This window comes from Artemia sp. Qi Xiang Cuo, chromosome 12, assembly GCF_049724085.1.
Source record: "Artemia sp. Qi Xiang Cuo chromosome 12, ASM4972408v1, whole genome shotgun sequence".
In the NCBI taxonomy this organism is placed as follows: Eukaryota; Metazoa; Arthropoda; class Branchiopoda; order Anostraca; family Artemiidae; genus Artemia; species Artemia sp. Qi Xiang Cuo.
The window spans coordinates 10247619-10271193 of record NC_142805.1 but is presented as its reverse complement, the minus strand read 5'-3'; the positions used below and the strand labels follow the sequence as shown (position 1 = coordinate 10271193).

Genomic DNA, 23575 nt, shown 5'->3' with positions numbered 1-23575 from the left:
ATAAAAATTTTTTGAATATTTTAAAGTTTGTCGGGAAAATTCTATTATCCCTTTTTATGTCCAGGCGAATTAAACCTTTTGCATCCAATTTATGCCCTGTTATGCTAGTTAAATTGGTATTATTAAAATTCCTCTGTCTCCAAATATGTGGAGGCAACATATTAAATACGCATGAGTTTATGATATTAACCGTGGCACCAGAGTCAATTAAAGCCTTAAAGTAAACATTTGCCACACAATAATCATTAAATATAGGTAACTTATTATTACTATCACTAAAGGACAGTACTATTATTGATTTGGACCTATAAAATATTCTGGGCCCTTTCTGGGTCCAATTTATTCTTCTGAGGGGCCTTCCCTGAAGATTTATTTCATACGTCGGTGTCTGCAATAGAGATTCAGATATGTCCATGGAATCTCTATCTAATTGATTTACATTTGTTTCTCGATTTTGCCATGTATTATTACGATAGTTTAGATTTCTTACGCCAGTGCCGGGTGCTGGCGTCAACTGCAAATGTCGTTGGCTTGAAAAATTTGCAAATCCTGTCGGCAGATTTTCGGGATTTCTATATACCATTCTTGCACCATATTGGTTTTGACGAGTATTTGGGTTTTCGAATCGATAATTATTTTGTCTATTGGGGGGAGGATTGTACAAATTTGGTTGGTACACGTTGTGAGGTACTGGTGTTTGCAATCTTCCCTGCCTATAACCTTGTGCACCATTGACGGTAAAATTTGTTCCCCCGAACAAATGGTTGCCATAATTATGCGTATTACCGACGGCATTCCTTGGTGCCGTTTTGTCTCTAATCCTAAAGCGGTACTCTCTCGCGATATGCCCAGGTCGATTACAGTTATAGCATCTTACAATTGTGGAACTATTTCCATAATTGATTGGTTTAATGGGCTGAAAACGTACGAATTTCTGCCTATTGGGTTCTTGCGTTCTATTTCTTTCTGGCACTGGGGAGTTATCCCTTGAAAAGAAATTTGGAGAAGCTTGATCGCCCTTGAAAGTCAGGCTTGCGTTTGATTCGCCTAGGCTATTTATTTGTTTTACAGTGATTTGCCACGATCGTAAATTTCGATCATTCGTCCCATTTCCTAAACTGCAAGGTCCAACGTTTGGATGTTTTTGGATATTACCATTCTATATAATTTTGGGGGTAGCCCTTGCAAAAAGGCTTTTCATACAATTCTCCTGAACCTTTTCCGAATTTTGCTTCTACTGAAATCCGTATATTGTGAAAATATTCCCTTATATGGTCATGGTCAAAGCAAGGTCAAAGCTGTGTATGGTCAAAGTATACCATTCCGTGTTTTAATTTATTAGTTGAACTAGTTTCGATTAATCTATCTTTGAATGCCGTTAACAATTTTTCTATTGTATTTATCGGCAAGCTGTCATCATCTCCTATAGTATTTTCAATTTGCTTTAGGAAGATTAAGACCTGCCCTCTTAATCTTAGTAGGAGCTTAATCTTTCAGGTGGACAACAACGTATGTATATGAGCAAAGCTTCGCTTCAGTCAGGATAATAATTTCATAATTGCTCGCAGAATGGTAGGAACATATTGTCTGTAATCATAATGCCTGGGTTCTGAATAATAATAATCCGAAAAACACTTTTCTAATATTATAAAACACTAGTCTTTATTCTGCGCGCTAAGAGCTATTTTACGATTTTTCCAACTCTTGTGGAGGGCCCGCTGCCTTGTAATTATGTTTGCAAACTAAAATCATTATTCTAACTGCCCATCCAATCATTGTTTTCAATATTTTTGATGATTAAACATCCATACTCCTATATGATAACTTAAACCTCCTGTGAACTTTGCATCTCGCGATTTTTTTATTGCCAAGTATCTTCGCAAAATTCAAAACCGTGTCCCTTGATTAGCGCCGATGTTTGGCTGAGACTGAAATGCAGTTTTTTTTTTGGCTGATTAAGAATCTAGACTCAAGTTTGAAACAGGATTTAAGCTTAATTAGGGGAAGTTTAATTTGTGTCGGAAGTATCCATAGAAAGACTTGAACTTTTTTGTATTTTAAATATATCACATATTACTTACGATACACTTGTTTTTGGTTTTCGTGAGCCATTTTACGTTAAAAAATTGCATCAATGGAAGCCAAAGGCTATAAATTTCTCGTTGCTGCTTGTTTTTGGCTCTTTTTTTGTTTTTTGACGCTAAAATGCAAATTCGGCTGATATGGGCTTGTGATAGCTGTTTTTTAGTAATAAATCTATTCTTACCAGAATTAATTTTCTCAAGCTGTCTGAAAACATTCTTTTGTAGCCATATGAACTATTTCTTTATGTAAAACCACAATTTTTGCTGTCCTTTCAGTATTGATCTTCTTTCTTTCCATCATTCCGATTATTCTATCCATCAAACCGTGTTAAAGTTTCGGTGCAATACTGACACACTTACAATGACAAACTTGACAACACAGACAAATGACTTGAAGTTTTGCTAGGCTATTATTATAGGCTGCTGGAAATCTACAATTTTTTAACTTTCTTATTCAAACATGGAATGCATCATAGGAGTTGCTTTTAAGGACTTTGTAATTGTTGCTACAGATGCAACTTCTGTATCCAGTATTATTGTTCAGAAACATAGTAAGTTTTGTTAGCCAAAGATTAAAACCATGTTTCATTGCTTATTTTTTTTTGCATTCTCTGACTTCACCTAACACACTGCTGCTAAATAAGTATATTCATCTATGTTGGGTTATATCTAAGGACTTTGGGGCTACCTAAAGCTAAGACAGGTGAGGACCTGTTTTCTGTGCAAATTTCTAAGCCCTGGCAATAGCCTAAGGAAGATTAGCCTATCGGTCAATATATACCAAATCATATTATTGAGTTAGGACTAAAGTGAATACACCATTCTATGCCTTTTTTGGTAAAATTCTACTTTAGCTACTTTTGACTATCTTAGAATAGGGTTAGGTTAGGAAGACGGAAGGTTCAGGGATAGTCCTAGAGGCTAAAGTATGTCCCGGGAAGATATTTTGAAGTACCCACCTCCACTCCTCCCTCCAGAGGGTCCTGACCTTTGATGACCTTTAAAAATATGTGAGTTATCAAAGTGAAACCTTGCAAAATAGATCTTCTGCTTAAATAAAGTAGGCTACAACAAAATTGTTTTCAGCTTCACAACTTTGCTCAATCCTAATTTATAAGGTTTTAAAGATATGCAAATACATTTCCTAAATTTTGGAAATAAACTATTTATATGTCTTAAAATTCTGCTCAAATACCTGAAATTGCATTTTCAGAGCTAAAGCCAGAGAAAAAGAAACTGATAACTGAAAATTAAGGTAAAATGTTGTTTTGTCAAAATTTCAATGGGTACAGATCTGTCATGTAGGCAAATTTCATGACCCTCTAGAGGGAGAAGGAGTGGAGGTAGGTACTTCAAAATACCTTCCTGGGACATACTTTAGCCTGTAGACCCATCCCTGAAAGTTTCATTGTCCTAACCCAACTCCTTTCTAAGATAGTCATAAGTAGCTAAAGTAGAATTTTACCCTTTTTTTTATGCTGATTATCAATATAATAAGCATTTGTATCGTAAATTAATTTCAGCCCCCCCCCTATCTCGACCGATTCAGGGTGAGGTTAGGTTAGGTATAGCCTAGATAGGGGGGGGGGGCTGAAATTAAGTTATAATATAAAAAATTATTATATTTATAATCAGCATAAAAAAGGCATCGAATGGTGTATTCACTTTAGTCCTAACTCAATAATATGATTTGGAATATATTGACCAAAATAGGAGCTTGAAACACCTTCACAGGGTATTATTTAGACCATGAATTCATTCCAGAAAACTTTTGTACTTATTATAGGGTTATGTCTAGACTTTAGTAAGGTAATGTTAAGACACAATTGCAAAAGGGTAAATATCTACCAAATCATATTATTGAGTTAGGAATAATGTGAATACACCATTCAATGCCTTTTTTTATGCTTATTAAAAATATAATAATCATTTCTATCGGAAATGAATATCTGCTCCCCCCCCCCTATACAGACCTACCCTAACCCTGAATTGGCCGATCGAGGGGGGGGGCTGAAATTCATTTCTGATAGAAATGCCTATTATATTTGTAATCAGAATAAAAAAAGGCATCAAATGGTGTATTCACTTTAGTCCTAACTCAATAATATGATTTGGTAGATATTTACCTGAAAAAGATCTTACTTTTGGCAAATGAAATGGTATCATTCTTATTGGACATCTTTAAAGAAAGAAAATAAAAGTAGTAGTATTAGGTTGATTTCATACTTTATTTTTTTTTTTTAATACAATTGTTTTTGCCTTGACAATGCACACTTCCCCTCCTAATGGTCTCATATATGGCCCTTTGGTATGTAAAAACTAAAACAGTAGAGCAAAAGATAACATGATCACATTTAAAACCATTGATTCATGGACAGATTTTTAAAGAGTAAAAATAGAGTAACCAAGTTCCTTTGTTTAAATTTTCAAGAGGCTGAGTCAAATGTTGCCCAAAAATGTTTTGGAAACCAAGGTTCCAAATTGGATGCCAATCTTTGGCATCCACTTCTTCTATACATCCTGAAATGTCATAGTATTGATCCTGAAAAATCGCAACTTTTCAAAAGAGTATTAAGTTCAGTCTTCACACAAACCCCAGCAGAAAAACATCCTCAATTCACTCCTTCTGATTTATTATTAAGAATTTGATGGTTCAGATTTCATTGTTCAAAATTTGTGCTCTAGAAAGGCACTTCATTGATGGGTATTCAAATATAATGTTATGAAAACTTAACTTAGTGCTTGTAGGACCAATCATATATCTGTTTACTTGTCATATAACTTGTCAAAGAAATATTAATTTACCAATGATGCTTTGTCATCCCCTATGCCTATGATAAGCACAGTTCTGCAAGGTAGTTGTCTTACCCATGGTTCACAAATATTTGTTTGTTCTTGTTTTTTTCATGCAAAATGGCTTGCACATAACAGGTGCAGCAAAAATGCAGAACTGTTCATATTGCCTTTTGCATTTGCCATAAGTCTGTAATTCAAAAATTTGTCAACCTTGCATTGGTCCACATCACCAACATAAATACTCTGGTTAAGAGAACAGACATTAAGAAACATTATAAAGAAGTGAAGGAACTTTTAAAGGAAATATTAATTTACCAGATACCAAAACTTTAAAGAAAGTTGCTTAGTTAATGGAGGATCAGGGATACTCGCAAACAGAAAGAGGGTGGAAAAGCCCCTCTTGGAACAAGAAGATATTAAAAACTTGGTGACAGGACTATGCTCTACACTAGTGGGGGAGCTAATCTTCACCTTTACATCAACTTACCAAAAATTTAGCAACTATTTAAGGAATAGTAATCAACAATCAAATTTGTATTGTAAGTAAGCTATCAAATTAGCTAAGCTAGACTTGTCTAGAAAAATTTTCCTTCTAACCTCTTAGGCCAGTTTTCTCTGAAACTTTTCCCCAAGCTTTAGTCAACAAATGGCACTTACAGTGGTCTGAATACTTTTTATCATAAATAATTGGTCTGCATCTTACTGCTAAGATAAGTTTCTCAGTAATTTCTATTTTTAAAATTTTGAAACTTCTTTTTTTGCTGGACAAGTGCAAATATTTTAATGCATGTGTCAATCCATTGTAATGCAGAAATGTACATCAGACAACAGATAGAGGAACTTGACAGGTCATGTAAAATGTGCATTTTTGCATGAAATTGCATCTGTGTAAACCTAGAGTAAGGCGAGTACTCTTCTGAAGATAATTTCTTAAACCACATTGCTTTGCCATAATGTAAGAAAAGGAAATGATCAAAAATTGGGTTCTTAAGGCCAAACAAGAATACTGAATAAACAAACAATGTGAATATTTCAAGAGGACGGCTGCCTCTCTTCTTCAGAACAACACAAAATAATAGGTTATATTCAAGGAAAGTGCCAAAGAAAAAACCAACAAAACAAGCATGGAAAGTCAATATAAACTAATGAAATGTTTTTGGCCTTAAAAAATCCCATTTTTGATTGTTTCTTTTTCTTACAGCACTCTTCTGCCTTTTTATCAATGATTTCCCATATGTTCAAAAACATTCAACAAAAAAAAAATGTTCACAAATACAAATGACAGGAAACTATACAGTTCAGTTATGAATAAGCATGAGATTTTGTTATGTCAAGAAGATTTAAATGCTCTGCATAGGTGGTTTACCACAAAATTTGGGAGGGGGATAACATTGACAGAACAGCCACCATCATGGTTGGAAAGAGCATAAAATAAGGAATTTTATGTTACTACTTTTTTTTAGCATGTTTCCATCAGCCCATTGACTAAATATTTACCCAGAAAAGTGATGAAATTCTTACTTTATAATCTGCAGGGTGTTTCTATTCATTACACTATCATGTTTCCTTCCCTTAATATCCTCATTTTAAACAATATTTTATCTAATGGTTTCATTGACATCACTTATACTTACTGGTGTTTATATATCACAAATTCAGCAAACCCATTTAATCAAAGAATACTGGATACATCACAATACAATAATCAACAAAGAAATATATTATCCAAGACTATATATGGAACAACCAGGAGAGGGGGGGGGGGTGTGGTATTGTCAGGCATACAACTGTTACATTGAAAAGGTGGCTAGAGCAAGGAATATAATAGGCTACTTATTTATTCAAGTTCTATCCATTGTCATGAGACATTATTACCTTAAATTGCAGCTAGGAGCAATCTAAGGATTTCTCCTTTTAGAGCTCTGGAATGATGATTAATTGTATGCAAGAATCAATTTATATGTTATATGCGGCTTTTTTGAAATTTCAGAAAAAACAATGGTGAATTTGCTGCTCTGTTGGGTGCAGCTCTAGACAGTCAGTCAATAGGTAGGTAGTGTATTTCAAAAGCCCAAGGACCATATACACAACAAGGAGATCCCTTATAAAACAAACTACAAAATGGTAAATACCTAATCTGCAAACCAGATTTCTCAATCATTTAATTTTTTTTCTAAACATTTATCTATAAACACACCAACTAGACTTCTTGTGGTTGGGCTACCACTTTGCAGAATACCAAGAAGCAGCAAATCAATCTCATGTAAAAATTTTCCCCATGAATAAAAAAGCACCAGGCACTTTGAAAGAAAAGGGTCCAAGTCTTTATCCTCATCTTTACAAAGAGGACAAGCATAGGCCACTGCTCTTCAGGAACCACTCTTTTTATCAAATACCTTTTATATGCTATTGTTCAAAGTAAGTCCACCTCTTACAAGTTCTTCCCTGCAATCAGTGTCCTTCAACTGTCCCCTCTAGTGAAATCTTAGTTAGGCTAAGGGGATCCATTCTCCTGGCATGCCACAACTTGCCCCCCCCCTAATGGCCAGATGTAGCCTTAGGCTTGCCTACTTTTCTTTCTAAAATTTCATCTATAAACACCAACTTGAGTTATTGTGGTTGGGTTACTACTTTGTAGAATACCAAGAAGCAGCAAATCAATTCCATTTAAATATTTTCCCCTTAAATAAAAGAGTACCAGGCACTTTGAAAGAAAAGGGTCCAAGTCTTCAGGCGTGAACTCTGTCAGTGCGATTGGTCATTTGTCAAAACGATGGAGGTAGAGGACACGTGGGAGAAAATGAAAAATATGTTGTTAGACACCGTCAGTAGAAATACAACTACCACGTGGAGACAAAAACCGAAAACTCTTCCCTTTATGACCAGAGAAATGAAAACTGCAAGGAACAAGAAGAAGAAACTGTCGAAGCTCATAAATCAGGACCCCCACAGAACGGACTACCTGGTAAAGTTCAAAGCAGCAAGGACCAAAGTTCGAGCCCTGTCGAGAGAACTGATAGATAAATACGAGGAGGCCATCGCAGCAACCTCAAAAACCAATCCCAAGAAGTTCTGGAAATATGCCTCAGCACATAAGCCTGGTAGACACACGGTTTCGGAGCTGGTTTGTAATGGAGCCCAGTCAAACAACCCCCAAGAAATTGCTGATGCCTTGAACCTCCAATTTACATCAGTTTTCACACCCGCAGACAAAGCCCCCCTGCCAACCCCACCATGCTACAAAATCACCACTCAAATGTCACCAATAAGAGTAGATCAGGCTGAGCTCGAATCTCGGCTTAAAAAGCTTAATCCAAATAAGTCTGTTGGGCCAGATGGCATACATCCACGACTCTTAAAGGAAGCTCATTCCCAACTAGCAATACCCCTCTCAAGACTCTTCCAGCAATCTATTGACACTAAAGTCATACCAATGGACTGGAAAGTAGCCCATATCTCGCCAATACATAAAGGAGGAGAAAAGAGCAAAGCTTGCAGTTATCAGCCAATCAGTATTACATCTGCTGATGGGAAAATCCTTGAAGATATTGTCAATACTGCTGTTCTTAGACATTTGATCACAAATAACCTTCTATCAAAACAACAACATGGTTTCCGACCAGGCAGATCAGTCGAAACCAATCTGATTGACTCATATAATTACATAACTGAGCTCCTCAACCAAGGTCTCCCAGTGGATATGGTCTTGCTAGACTTTGCTAAAGCCTTCGAAAAAGTCTGCCATCGAAGGCTTCATTTGAAACTGAAGGCACTTGGAATTCAAGAGGGAGTGGTGGACTGGATCATGTCTTTCCTAAAGGGAAGAAAGCAGCAGGTCAGAGTTTTTGGTGAAGGTGGCAGAGCTTACTACTCCAAAATAGCTGAGGTCTTAAGCGGGGTTCCTCAAGGAACAGTTTTGGGACCTACACTCTTCAATGTATATATTAATGACGCTCCAAGAACTGTTATAAGCAAGCTTAGCCTGTATGCCGACAACTCGAAGCTCATTGGTCCTGTCGGAACTCAGCAAGGTGTGACCTCAATACAGTCAGATCTTGACAGCTTTAGTAAATGGGCCAAGATATGGAGGCTTGAGTTTAATGTCGAAAAGTGCAAGGTTCTCCATTTTGGAAGAAATAACCCACGATGGCAATACTCGATGTCAGCAAATGCCGGTGTGAGACAGCCACTCTCTGAGAGCCCCTCTGAAAGAGATATGGGGGTCGTTGTAGACGAAGACCTTAATTTCAACTGCCACACCCGAGCTGCAGTAGCAAAGGCAAACCAAACTCTTGGTCTCATCAAACGTACAATGACAAGTAGATCCCCTGCAATAATCACAAAACTTTACAAGAGCCTGGTGAGACCGAGATTAGAATTTGGAATGTGTGTTGCCACGCCAATTAATAAAACAGACCAGATGGCTCTCAATTCTGTCCAAAGACGGGAGTCAAAATGCGTAAAGGGGCTCAGAGACAAAGAGTATGAATGCCGACTGCAGAGCCTCAAGCTACCAACTCTGACATACCGTCAGCGAAGAGGTGATATGATAATGACCTACAAACTGCTCAAGTCTGACGACAAGGACCTCTTTCAGCCTGCCCAGTTGTCAAGAACCAGGGGTCATTCAGCAAAGCTTTTTCGGAAGTGTGCTAATACAAGAAAGAGGAACCATTTCTTCTCCACCCGCATCATAAGCCTCTGGAACGATCTGAGCAAAACGACTGTGAGTTCACCATCTGTTGACAGTTTCAAAGCCAATCTTGATAAGGAATGGGAAACCAAACTATGGCTCACGCAATGGGATGAAGCTGATGTCCCGCGCCCCTATCATCATTAACTGGCGTACACTGGACTCGTCCATATCGCTAGCAAGTGCGATTTAAGGTAATTTAAGGTAAGTCTTTATCCTCATCTTTACAAAAGGGACAAGCATACTGCCCTTCAGGAACCACTCTTTTTTATCTAACACCTTTTACATGCTATTGGTCAAAGTTGCCAGTCCACCTCTTAGAAGGTCTTTCCTGCAATCAGTATCCTTCAACTGTCCCCTCTAGTGAAATCTTATTTAGGCTAAGGGGATCCATTCTCCTGGCATGCTCAAACCAGTGCATCTGCTGTTGTTTAATTCTGCATATGATTGTGCCTGGTGATTAGTCTTCTTCTAAATTCTTTATTTGTGACATGGCCAGTATATACAATCTTTGCTGTCTGACAAGAGCATCCCATGCGGCCTCCAATTAAACTGCATTCGCCCATCCCTCCTCCCCCCATCATTCCCAGATGTAGCCTCAGGCTTGCCTATTTATGAAAGAGTAAAAATTTTGTTGCTTTTTCTTTCAAATTAAATTTTACCAAATGTGTTTCTTTTTCAAAGGAAATTAAAGAGCAACATCAAAACTTAAAACAAACAGAAATTATTCTTGATGAAAAAAGGTTGCCCCTTCTTTTTTATGTTAAAATTTTACACTGCTGTGCAGATATTAGTTTAGTAGCTAATTGCAAGGGAGAGATTTACAAGTACTACCAGGAGCTTTTTTTTGCCAAAATTTAAGTTGTGATGTATCTCACTTTCTTGTTTATATACAATGTTAAATGGCTTATTGTTTCACAGGAGTATTGCGTTCCTACTGGCATCTAATTCCTATAAATATAAAAATTGTCATGTAATAATAGAAATGATGAGTTATTTTAGAATCAGCATAAATAACAGATTTTGTTGTTGTGCATATTGGAATCAAAACTTAGTTTTTTAGACTTTTGGTTTCTATTCATGAGTGTAACTCTTTACTTACAGTTGAGCTGTTACTATGAGGTGGTTAATATGAGTCACTCTGAATTGTAATGGGGACTGCTACCGTTTCCATCAATACTGAATTTTTACATTCGAGTTTAATACCTGTACAACAATGCCTCAAGAATCACAATTATCTCTGAAAAACTATACCCTTCCAAATATTTATTAGGAGGGGAGGGGTTTAAAATATCCAAAATTTATTATAGTGTGACCTCTTCCATAGTTTTTAAAATGGGTTGTTCAAACAAATCTTTTTCACAGGGATGTTCCCATGGATACTGGCAGGGGGCCAGGTGAGTAATACCCCAGTAAACAAGAAAACATGAAAAAATGTATACAAGTAGGGAAATAAAATATATTCACATTTAAATCTTGGCAAAGAAAGCTCCTGGGAGCACTTGCCCCCCCCTTCAGAAAATTTCCTGGTAGTGTTCAGGAACCCTCCCCCACCTCTCAAACTTTGTGCTAGTAAGAATATGAATATAACGTTTTATGTTATACAGAACATAAAATGAAAGCTTTTCTGCAATAAATGAAGAGCTTTTACACCACAGCAGCCATATTGGAGGCTCAATAAAAAAAAAAATCCTGGGAATGAAGAAAGATTAGATTTTTATTACAAGAACCCACAAAAAAAAATGTATACAAGCAGGGAAATGAAATACATTCAGTTCTAAATCTTGCCAAAGAAAGCTCCTGGAAGCATTTGCCCCCCCCCCCCTCAAAACAATTTCCTGGTAGTGTTGACTGTTCTGTAGAGCCTAAAATGAAAAGATTTTCTGCAATAAATGAAGAGAGATTAGAAGTTTATCCCCCTTCCCCTTAAACCAAGCTCTTAAAATAAATGTCTGTATTTAAGTTCTTTACTGTGTGACATTGTTGCATTTGAAATTTTAGTTCTGAAATAAATATAGATTTTCAACAATTTAAATTGGTTGGGTATGTCAAAATTTTCACTTTGTAATGTTTTGGCCCTCTTTTAACCAAAATTGTTGTTTTGCACTATAAAATGGCAGATTATAGAACCATTGGTGTGATTCGATTATCCTGGGAGAAAACAAAATCCCAAATTTTGGCAGATAAGAGCTCAGGGTTTTCTAATGTGCTAAATTTGGTGGTTTAACTCTCATCATGATTACTCAGCCTGTTGGGACTGCTTTAATGTTAGTTTTTGAAAGTCATGTCTGTAACTTTTGGTATGTAACTTTAGATTTAATGAATGTTATATATTTATAGTCATGATAAAAATCCTATTCTTTAGATGTATGTATTGTTATCAAAATTCCTTTCTTTAGAGTTTGGTTACTATTAGTACAAGTTGCTCCTTAATTACATTTTTTTACCAGAAACTGTTTGTTTGTCAGTTTGAACCAATGAGGAATAAATTGAAGCCCCAAAAAACAGGAAGATTTTGCAAGTAGCCTTGGTTATATCCAAACATTAAGCAGTGGAGGGAGCTGAAATCCAGTTAAATAATGAGTAACTCTGAACATCCACCAAATAGAAATTTTCTGAATGTAGCAAAGTAATGATTCTTCAAATTGTTATGTTTCTTTTAGAGTTGGAGATAAACTCCACTATTAGTCTTATCTCCACTCCTCTATTTTTAATACTTGGAAGATTACACAGAAGACTTGACATTGCCAAAAGTTGTTTCCTTGTTTTTGATGAGTTTAATTTTCAGTTTCTGAATTTTCCATTTTTATAGCACAAATTTCATCTAAAATCATCAATATACAATAAAATTCATGGATTAATTTTATTGTGAATGCCTTTGCAACAATTGGGGAATGCTAGCAGTGATGCAATTATTTTTTTACATTTCATGTCACTATACAATTATTTTTAGTTATGTAGACCATATTGTCTTGAGACTAGCACCGTTTTTATGCATATTTGTTCTGGTATTGTGATGAAGGAAATTAATCATGAATTTAATAAGCAAAAGGTTGTGATGTAATTACTTGCCAAAGTTGGGAAGGTGCACTCAAAAACTCTTAAGATGATGAAGCCAGTTTGCTGGGATTGGCTTATAATCTAGGCTATATCCAAACTTTACATTTTTGTTGTACAAATTTTATCTAAAGTCATCAAAGGTTGTGGTTAGTGCACTTTAGAAGGTATAGATATAGCTTCTTTGAAGCCTTTGTCTGGGATATAGTTAAGCTCTGAATCCAGTCCTGAAAATTACGTTCACCTAATTGAACTACTCTCCAAGGTAGAAGAAAGCATATTAATAAAAGTCCACCTAAAAAAACAACTATAAACCAATATAAAATCTGGACCATACATTGGTAATTTCCAAAATGAGTTTTTACATTTCATTAAATAAACTATATCAAACGTTTTAGGGATTTGTTTTATAACAGATGTGCCTCCTGGAAATGCTGTTCTTTGTTCCTGAGAAAAAGTTGATGAAATTTTGAAAGTAAAGAATAACATCAACAAATAAGTAAATTCAAAAGGAGCTTTTAAAAACTGTTGTTCTTTTCAGTGGTAAGTACAACACTAATGAGACAGTGGCTGGGGAATTGGAAGGTTGCAAGGGTCCATCACTTAGTTTTCTTATATAAACTAAATTTATCTGAGGGAGCCTTATAACTTGTAAGGGCATCTCCTGGTATACCAATTAGGACCATTTTCTTTTCGTTATTTTTCATCAAATTATAATCTAGAAGGAAATTTATTTGTTTTTGAGGGGAATTTTTTTCTTTTTTCTATTTTTTTTTTATAGAAAATCTTATATAGCCTAATGTTCTGCAGCTTTCAGATATTTTGTTTTCATTAGAGACTGGACATTGTATGATAATATCTTCATTTCACCTATTTAGCACTGATATTAATTAATAATTTCATGAATTTCTGTAGAATTTATTTCCATTTTGAATGGAGTGTCTATTAAAGTACATTGTTTCCGCCATCTCTAGTTCCTCAATATCAGTAACTTCTGGTGCTTTGACCACAAATACAACAAGAGTTCTGAGTATATCTTTGTTGATTTTTCCTTCAATATTATTTTGCTAAGAAAAAGTTGTTCCTGAGAAAAAGTTGATGAAATTTTGAAAGTAAAGAATAACATCGACAAATAAGTAAATTCAAAAGGAGCTTTTAAAAACTGTTGTTCTTTTCAGTGGTAAGTACAACACTAATGAGACAGTGGCTGGGGAATTGGAAGGCTGCAAGGGTCCATCACTTTAGTTTTCTTATATATACTAAATTTATCTGAGAGAGCCTTATAACTTGTAAGGGATCTCCTGGTATACCAATTAGGACCATTTTCTTTTTCGTTATTTTTCATCAAATTATAATCTAGAAGGAAATTTATTTGTTTTTGAGGGGAATTTTTTTCTTTTTTCTATTTTTTTTTATAGAAAATCTTATATAGCCTAATGTTCTGCAGCTTTCAGATATTTTGTTTTCATTAGAGACTGGACATTGTATGATAATATCTTCATTTCACCTATTTAGCACTGATATTAATAATTTCATGAATTTCTGTAGAATTTATTTCCATTTTGAATGGAGTGTCTATTAAAGTACATTGTTTCCGCCATCTCTAGTTCCTCAATATCAGTAACTTCTGGTGCTTTGACCACAAATACAACAAGAGTTCTGAGTATATCTTTGTTGATTTTTCATTCAATATTATTTTGCTAATGGGATCCTTTGTCTGGAATTAACAGCATCTGCATAAGACCTGTAGGTAGCTGGAGCTCTTAAAGCTTGTACCAAGATTATTTACAATTTCATTTACTTCAGTGTTTTGAACCCTACCAGGACATACTCTGAAGGCGTTGTTATGGTTACCACCACAATATCTGCATGAATATGTTATGTAACATTCTTTATTTTCCCTTCAGAAGACATTCTTGAGCCATGTTCACCAGAGTAGTTTAAGCAGGTATGAAGGGAGTCTCTGCACTTGTCTTGAATGTGGCCATAATGTTGGTTTTTACGGCCCTGTGATATGTGCCTGTTATGTTCATGGATTTCTCCTTTTCTTTCCAATTCCCATGGATGTATTTACTTTCAAACAATGCCCAAATTGAAAGGCTATTTTCTGGTTTCTTTTGTTCTTATTAAATCGTTTCAGCCCTCTCACGCTTTATATACAACATTACATTCATTGCTCAAGTCAATCATGAACTCTTCTTCTGTTTCAGAAGAAGAGTTTTCATTGCTCAAGTCACTCATGAACCTTGCTTTACTCCATAAGTGGCACTTTCTTGGTTCTCTGCATTTACTTCTATTTTACCAATTCTAGTCATTTCTTACACTTTTTCTTTTGTTTGTTTGTCCTTCACATGCACAAATGCTATACTTTTAATGCTATTGCAAACAAACTCAAATCTTACACCTACTATTGTGTTTTGAGCATTTTTGTTATCTCTGATTCTGATAGGAGTTTATTGTCATTGCTTTTCACCTTAACAACCAGATTGTGACAATACTCAGCAATTTTTTCTGTTTTTCTCCTCATTTTATCAGGGATTCCTGCTGTTGGTGGATTTTCAAGATCAGGTGAAATTGTCCTTTTCCTATTTAGGGAGTTTCCCAGATCAGATACACCTTTGTTTTTGCCAAAAATCTCTTAATAAACTCAAACTAGACATTCTAGGATTGCCTGTTATACCTTCAAGAACCAACTTCAAGGTCAACTGCTTGCCCATGTTCTTTTTCATCATCACTAATAACTAAATTATGATTTCGTTAATAATTATAATTTAATAACTAAATTATAATTTAATAACTAAATTTCGCTTTATTTAATGGTGATAATGGAGCAAACTTGATAGTATCTACTATTCTCATAAGTACACAAGAGATTTTGAAAATTGACCAATTCAATATTAACAATATTGCTATATAATTTGTAATTGCCTCCACCATGCCTAAATTTTGAGAAACACCTATTTCAAGAAATTGGAAAAGCAACAAACTGCCCTCCTCCTATGTTTGACAATTAATTAAACAAAAAAAGTTTTTCTGAGGGAAGTAAAAAACGAAGTTAAAACTTAAAACGAACAAAATTACTAGTTCATGGTCTATCTAACATATATCAATAAAACTAGCACAAAAAAAAACAACTGATGATATTTCCCTATGTTTGTAGGATTATAGAAAACAAGTGCTTTAGTGGAAACAATAAACAATGTAGGATTTTTGGTACAGTAAAAGTAGACCATTTAAGGTTGATTTTTACAGTACAAAAATAAAGCGTTTTTGGAACATTTCATTATTATTTTTTTGACAAGTTTGAAGTGAAGCCATCTTGATAGTGTTAGGACTATAGACTAGCTTTAGAATTTTAATCATAACTTGAAACTCTCCATTGTGTAGACAGAATAACTGGATTTCCAGAGTTCATATTATGGTTTACTTGTTCTTCATTTTGAGTAATATTAAAGCGTGTTTTTTTTTACAATTTAAAATTAAATATTTCTCACTATTGGCATTGTAACTGGCAAGACCAGCTATAATAAGTTTCTATTATAATTTTAATTTATACTGAAAGCTACTGATATCACAGCTGATGTAAGATTATGAAAAGCGTTATAGATTAGATTGTTGCTGTGACACTATGTACTCACTTTTGATTCCTAAATCCATATTCTTTTTTTGCTTGGCTCTTGTGTTTTCAGTAAAGCACTCGTTTTTTATGATTCTACAAACATATGGAAATATCATCAGTTAAATTACTTTTACTAGTTTTATTGATATATGTTAGATAGACTGTAAAGTAATAATTTTTGTTCGTTTTAACTTCCAACTTTGCTCTTTACTTCTTTCAGAAAAATGTTTTTTTTTTTTTATTAATCTTTGGCCATTTTTGATTAAAAACGTTGTTAATTAGAAATTTCAGTCGCCCACTCGTTTGCAAATCCTGTGGACATGGTTGGTCATTAATCTTTGGATCATTTTTGGTCTCCAATAGCCTTCAAATTATTCACAGAACTGATAGACTGTCTAAATTACACTTATTTTATGACTATCTGCCTTAGGTCTGCCCTAGGATGGTAGAATATTATCAAGAAGTGAAAATAATTATTTTTCTACAACTCTGAAAAAGTTATGCCAGCTTTCTCTCTCATGGAGACTATCTAGCTCTCAAGCCTTTCATCACAAAAGGATTACAAAATATTTATAGTTCAAATCTTCCTGATTCATCCAGTGTAGCTCCAAATCTTTGCGAACCAGCAAGAAAACATTCGCTCTTCTATCAACTTCAACAATCAACTTCTAAGATGTGTACTACATATTGATTTCCTTGGTATTCTAGAAGTAATTGTTTTTCTCAAGAAGATTTTTAAGGTTTTCAAAACCTAAGCGTAATTTCCGCATCTATCATAAAGTTTTGTGAAGTTATACTGTACAACCTAACTTTGAAACAAAGAAGTTTCGATTATTTATTTTTAATGGGCTACCAATACAGCTTTGTATGTTCATTGTCCCAATCATTCAAGTGTGACTCATGGGTCCGAATTTATTTTCCCAGTACCACAAAATGCAATTATAAAGGGAAATTCCAAAAGTAATTTTTGGAAATTTTTGGAAATTTTGTCAACAAGGTAAATGACTGAAGGAGTTTCACCTGAGGACTTTTTAGAAGGTTGAAGGGACTTCTAGATTTTTCTAAAAATAGTCTAAAAGGATGGAAGCATTACCTGGAGAAATGATTGGACATTGAAGGAGGTTATGTTGAAAAATCCATTGTAATAGAAAAATCAATAAACAATTACAAAGTTCTGCTTATTTTTTTGTAATGGCCTTCTAGTATCAGAAATATGAACCGTGTTTATATGGAGCGTTCTTGAAGTAACTATTTTCCTATATAAGATTTTCAAGGTTTTCAAAACATAAGCAAAATTTTCGTATCTGTACCTTATTTCACTACCCCCCCCCTGTTTAACACCAAAAACTTTAGACATACAGGTGTGGAATAGCAATAAGCAAAAAAAGTTGGAATGTAACCTGACCCTCAAAAAATATCACAAGAAAAAAAATGCAAATAGGTTTTTTGTACTATGATTTCTCTATAGGTTATACATTACTAATAGTTTTATCTTGTCTATTAAATAGTAAAAATAAGTCGATAATTTGAATAAGTAAACATAACAGTAAGTAATCCTTCTTTTAGAATACACATTTGAGTGGTTCCAGAACCACTTGCCTACACTTCTCCAACCCCTAAGTGGCAACGGGTTGGGGTATGGATTTAGTGATGTACTAGAATGTAGTTGCAAACCATGGAACTAGATTATCTTCATTCCCTTTTGAATCAAAATACTTGACAAGCTTATGAAATAAGTGCATCACATTTACAAAAATATTGAATTATCAGCAAAATAATCATATTGAAGGGACAAAACCCTGATTGAAAAAAAACATACCAAAACAGAAATTGAATGCTTGACATTCTGACTTGAATGCTAAAGTGCTACTGACTGGACTGTGGGTCTGTTAATCTAATTTGATCTAATGGTATTTTAGGACAATAATTGCGTAACTTAATAAGGGGCTTAGAGGGGGAGTATGCGGGAAGTGTTCTTGTAAACCTCCAGTAAAGGGTTTTAGACCATAATTATTACAATGATACCGTTTTATGCTCCCAAGCTTTTCCACTTAAGAAGTGGCACCAAAAGTGTTGTTTCTTTGCTATGTTGCAGTTACGGATAGTAGAATGGATAAAAAGCACGTAGATTTGAGACCCAGCCCCAAAAGTGCCATTTGGCACTTGTAGAGAGTTGAATTTATAGGAAGAACGTAGATATGAGCAATATGAACTATGAAATATATGTATACAATGTTCTGGTAGCCCGCTAGCCATATCCTTTGAGAAATGGCTCAAAAGGTGCCATTTGTAGTGCCATATGGCACTTGCAGATGATGGACTTTGTAAAAAGCACGTAGATATGATAAATAGCTTTTAAACGAACCATTAAACATTTCTCTGATATCAGTAGAGATGCCATAATATCTCCGGTACCCACACCATATATGGGCATAGAACCACGTGGTTTATGGACTTTGTCAGTGAGAATTTGAAAAACAGGAATTTTGTCACATTTATGGATGGTTTTATGGATTTTGTCAGTGAGAATTTGAAAAACAGGGGCTTTCTCACATTTTTGTATGTTTTTATGGTTTTTGTCAGTGAGAATTTGAAAAAACAGGAACTTTCTCACATTTTTGTATGTTTTTATGGTTTTTGTCAGTGAGAATTTGAAAAAACAGGAACTTTCTCAAATTTTTGTATGTTTTTATGGTTTTTGTCAGTGATAATTTGAAAAAACAGGAACTTTCTCACTGAGAAAACCATAAACCACATGGTGCTGTCACGAGTCAGAACACCTGTGCTGTCGACCTCAATTCACCTATCGTGAATCAATAATTCCCCTTAGAAACAACAAATTAATTTCCCATTTCCTGACAGATCAATCAATCAATGACATCATCTGTCAGACTTTAAAAATTTTCGCCTAGAAACATTTCTCCAGGAATAGATCCAAGTCATTAATGTCTTCGCCTCGGGAACAGTTCTACTGGTCGAACTCCAAAAGATATTAATAACCAACGGCCATGGAAACAATTAGGCAAGAAACATCTTAGCGATGAATTGTTTTAGCGCGCGAAATGGTTTCATATTAATTTGAAATGCGTTAGCGCAGAGATACCAATAACAAAGGAACACGCTGAATTTACGTTTAGGGATTATTTGGGTGAAACCGTTTTAGACAGGTTATGGAACTATTTCGGCGAAACAGATAGAGACATTTTAAAAGAAGATTTTTGAAGAGATTTTAGAAGAGAATTTAATGGTGAAACTCTGTGGTCGTTATAATACACAAGCTTCATTTGAACAGTGTTGTGAGGTCCTCTAACCCAACCCCAAAGGGTTCCGATCCTCCTACCCCAACCCCGAAGGAGGCCCCCGGTCCTCAAAGCCCCCCCAGCTCCCCCCGGGCCCCCCGCGCCCCCAAAGGCCCACCCAGACCCCCAAAGGCCATCCCCAGGCCCCAAATGTCCCCCAGGCCCCCAACTGTCCCCCCGGACCCCCAAAGGCCCTCCCTGTGACCCAAAGGTCCTCCTCCGGTCCCCAAAGGCCCATCGAGCTCCCACAGGACCAACGGGGTCACAAAGGCCCTCCACAAGCCGCCCAATGTCCCCTCGGCCCCCCCCGGCCCACCCGGTGCCCCCCAAAGGCCCACCACGCTCCCAAAGGCTAACCGGCGCCCCCCAAGGCCCACCCCGTCCCCCAAAGGCCATCCCCGGGCCCCACAAAGGAATTATTTACTGACCTTCAGTTGTTGTGATTTTAAAAGTTCTGCTTTTGTTTTCTAAAATCATCGCCTAAAACGCCTCAAACTGTTTCACCCAAAGAGACACTTACACAGAGACACACACACAGAGACACAAACAGAGACAAACACACAGAGACACACCCAGAGAGACACACACACAGAGACACACACACAGAGACACACGCACAGAGACACACACCCAGAGACACACACAGGTTGTGGTTTACCTTGTCACAGTTACATTTTCATGATTTTTTCAAAGTTCATTTTGAATTTCTTTCGTTGAAATGCAAGAGTTGGAATATTTCAGCAGTGTTTGGTTCTGGTTTACCTTGTCACAGCTACATTTTCTTGATTTTTCAAAGTTCATTTTGAATTTCTTTCGTTGAAATGCAAGAGTTGAAATATTTCAGTAGTGTTTTGTTGTGGTTTAACTTTTCACAGGTACATTTTCTTGATTTTTCAAAGTTAATTTGAATTTGTTTTGTTGAAATGCAAGAGCTGGACTATTTCAGTTGCGTTCGGTTGTGGTTTAACTTGTCAAAGTTAAATTTTCTTGATTTTTCAAAGTTAATTTTGAATTTCTTTCATTGAAATGCAAGAGTTGGAATATTTCAGTAGAGTTTGGTTGTGGTTTACCTTGTAACAGTTAAATTTTCTTGATTTTTCAAAGTTCATTTTGAATTTCATTTGTTGAAATGCAAGAGTTGGAATATTTCAGTAGCGTTCGGTTGTGGTTTAACTTGTCACAGTTACATTTTCTTGATTTTTCAAAGTTCATTTTGAATTTCCTTTGTTGAAATGCAAGAGTTGGAATATTTAAGTAGTGTTTGGTCGTGGTTTACCTTGTCACAGTTACATTTTCTTGATTTTTCAAAGTTCATTTTGAATTTCTTTCGTTGAAAAGCAAGAGTTGGAATATTTCAGTAGTGTTTGGATGTGGATTACCTTGTCACAGTTACATTTTCTTGATTTTTCAAAGTTCATTTGAATTTCTTTCGTTGAAATGCAAGAGTTGGACTATTTCAGTGGTGCTTGGTTATGGTTTACCTTGTCACAGTTACATTTTAATTATTTTTCAAAGCTCATTTTGAATTTATTTAGTTGAAGTGAAAGAGTTGTAATATTTCAGTATTGTATGGTTGTGGTTTACCTTGTCACAGTTACATTTTCTTGATTTTTCAAAGTTCATTTTGAATTTCTTTCGTTGAAATGCAAGAGTTGGAATATTTCAGTAGTGTTTGGTTATGGTTTACCTTGTCAAAGTTACATTTTCTTGTTTTTTCAAAGTTCATTTCGAATTTCTTTCGTTGAAAAGCAAGAGTTGGAATATTTCAGTGGTGTTTGGTTATGGTTTACCTTGTCAAAGTTAAATTTTCATGATTTTTCAAAGTTCATTTTGATTTTCATTCCTTGAAGTGCAAGAGTTGGAATATTTCAGTAGTGTTTGGTTGTGGTTTACCTTGTCACAGTTACATTTTCTTGATTTTTCAAAGTTCATTTAGAATTTCTTTCGTTGAAATGCAAGAGTTGGAATATTTCAGTGGTGTTTGGTTGTGGATTACCTTGTCACAGTTACATTTTCCTGATTTTTCAAAGTTCATTTTGAATTTCTTTCGTGGAAATGCAAGAGTTGGACTATTTTAGTAGTGTATGGTCGTGGTTTACCTTGTCACAGTTACATTTTATTGATTATTCAAAGTTCATTTTGAATTTCTTTCATTGAAATGCAAGAGTTGGAATATTTCAGTAGTGTTTGGTGGTGGTTTACCTTGTCACAGTTACATTTTCTTGATTTTACAAAGTTCATTTTGAATTGCTTTCTTTGAAATGCAAGAGTTGGAATATTTCAGTAGTGTTTGGTTGTGGTTTACCTTGTCACAGTTACATTTTCCTGATTTTTCAAAGTTCATTTTGTATTTCTTTCGTTGAAATGCAAGAGTTGGAATATTTCAGTAGTGTATTGTCGTGGTTTACCTTGTCACAGTTACATTTTCTTGATTTTTCAAAGTTCATTTTGAATTTCTTTCATTGAAATGCAAGAGTTGGAATATTTCTGTAGCGTTTGGTTGTGGTTTAACTTGTAACATTTACATTTTCTTTATTTTTCAAAGTTCATTTTGAATTTCTTTCGTTGAAATGCAAGAGTTGGAATATTTCAGTAGTGTTTGGTTGTGGTTTACCTTGTCAAAGTTACATTCTCTTGATTTTTCAAAGTTCATTTTGAATTTCTTTCCTTGAAATGCAAGAGTTGGAATATTCCACTAGTGTTTGGTTGTGGTGTACCTTGTCAAAATCAGATTTTCTCGATTTTTAAAAGTTAATTTTTGAATTTCTTTAGTTGAAAAGCAAGAGTTGGAATATTTCAGAAGTGCTTGGTTGTGGTTTACCTTGTCACAGTTACATTTTCTTGATTTTTCAAAGTTCATTTTGAATTTCTTTCGTTGAAATGCAAGAGTTGGAATATTTCAGTAGTGTTTGGTTTTGGTTTACCTTGTCCCAGTTACATTTTCTTGATTTTTCAAAGTTCATTTTGAATTTCTTTCATTGAAATGTAAGAGTTGGAATATTTCAGTAGTGTTTGGTAGTGGTTCACCTTGTCACAGTTAAATTTTCTTTATTTTTCAAAGATCATTTTGAATTTCTTTCGTTGAAAAATAAGAGCTGGAATATTTCAGCAGCGTTCGGTTGTGGTTTACCATGTCAAAGTTATATTCTCCTGATTTTTCAAATTTTATTTTTAATTTATTTCTTTTTAGTTCAAGAGTTGTAATATTTAAGTAGTTTTTGATTGTGGTTTACCTTGTCACAGTTACATTTTCTTGATTTTCAAAGTTAATTTTGAATTTCTTTCGTTGAAAAGCAAGAGTTGGAATATTTCAGTAGTGTTTGCTTGTGGTTTACCTTGTCACAGTTACATTTTCCTGATTTTTCAAAGTTCATTTGTATTTCTTTCATTTGAAATGCAAGAGTTGGAATATTTCAGAAGTGTTTGGTTGTGGTTTACCTTGTCACAGTTACATTTTCTTGATTTTTCAAAGTTCATTTTGAATTTCTTTCGTTGAAATGCAATAGTTGGAATATTTCAGTAGTGTTTGGTAGTGGTTTACCTTGTCACAGTTACATTTTCATGATTTTTCAAAGTTCATTTTGAATTTCTTTCATTGAAATGCAAGAGTTGGAATATTTCAGTAGTGTTTGGTTTTGGTTTACCTTGTCACAGTTACATTTTCTTGATTTTTAAAAGCACATTTTGAATTTCTTTCGTTGAAATTCAAGAGTTGGTATATTTCAGTAGTGTATGGCCGTGGTTTACCTTGTCACAGTTACATTTTCTTGATTTTTCAAAGTTCATTTTGAATTTCTTTCTTTGAAATGCAAGAGTTGGAATATTTCAGTAGTGTTTGCTTATGGTTTACCTTGTCACAGTTACATTTTCTCGATTTTTCAAAGTTCATTTCGAATTTCTTTTGTTGAAATGCAAGAGTTGGACTATTTCAGTGGTGTATGGTTATGGTTAACCTTATCACAGTTACATTTTCTTGATTTTTCAAAGCTCATTTTGAATTTCTTTCGTTGAAATGCAAGAGTTGGAA

General features: G+C 34.9%; 1 protein-coding gene across 1 annotated transcript in view; it reads left to right on the top strand.

Moving 5' to 3' along the window:
• Positions 1-2463: 2463 nt before the first annotated feature.
• The window catches only part of LOC148945757 (proteasome subunit beta type-2-like), a 46239-nt gene continuing 25127 nt past the window's right edge, over positions 2464-23575 (top strand). Inside the window, exon 1 of the mRNA XM_089097737.1 lies at positions 2464-2635. Coding sequence (XP_088953863.1) covers positions 2545-2635 — 91 coding nt within the window. The 5' untranslated portion in view covers positions 2464-2544. The remainder of the gene's footprint in view (positions 2636-23575) is intronic.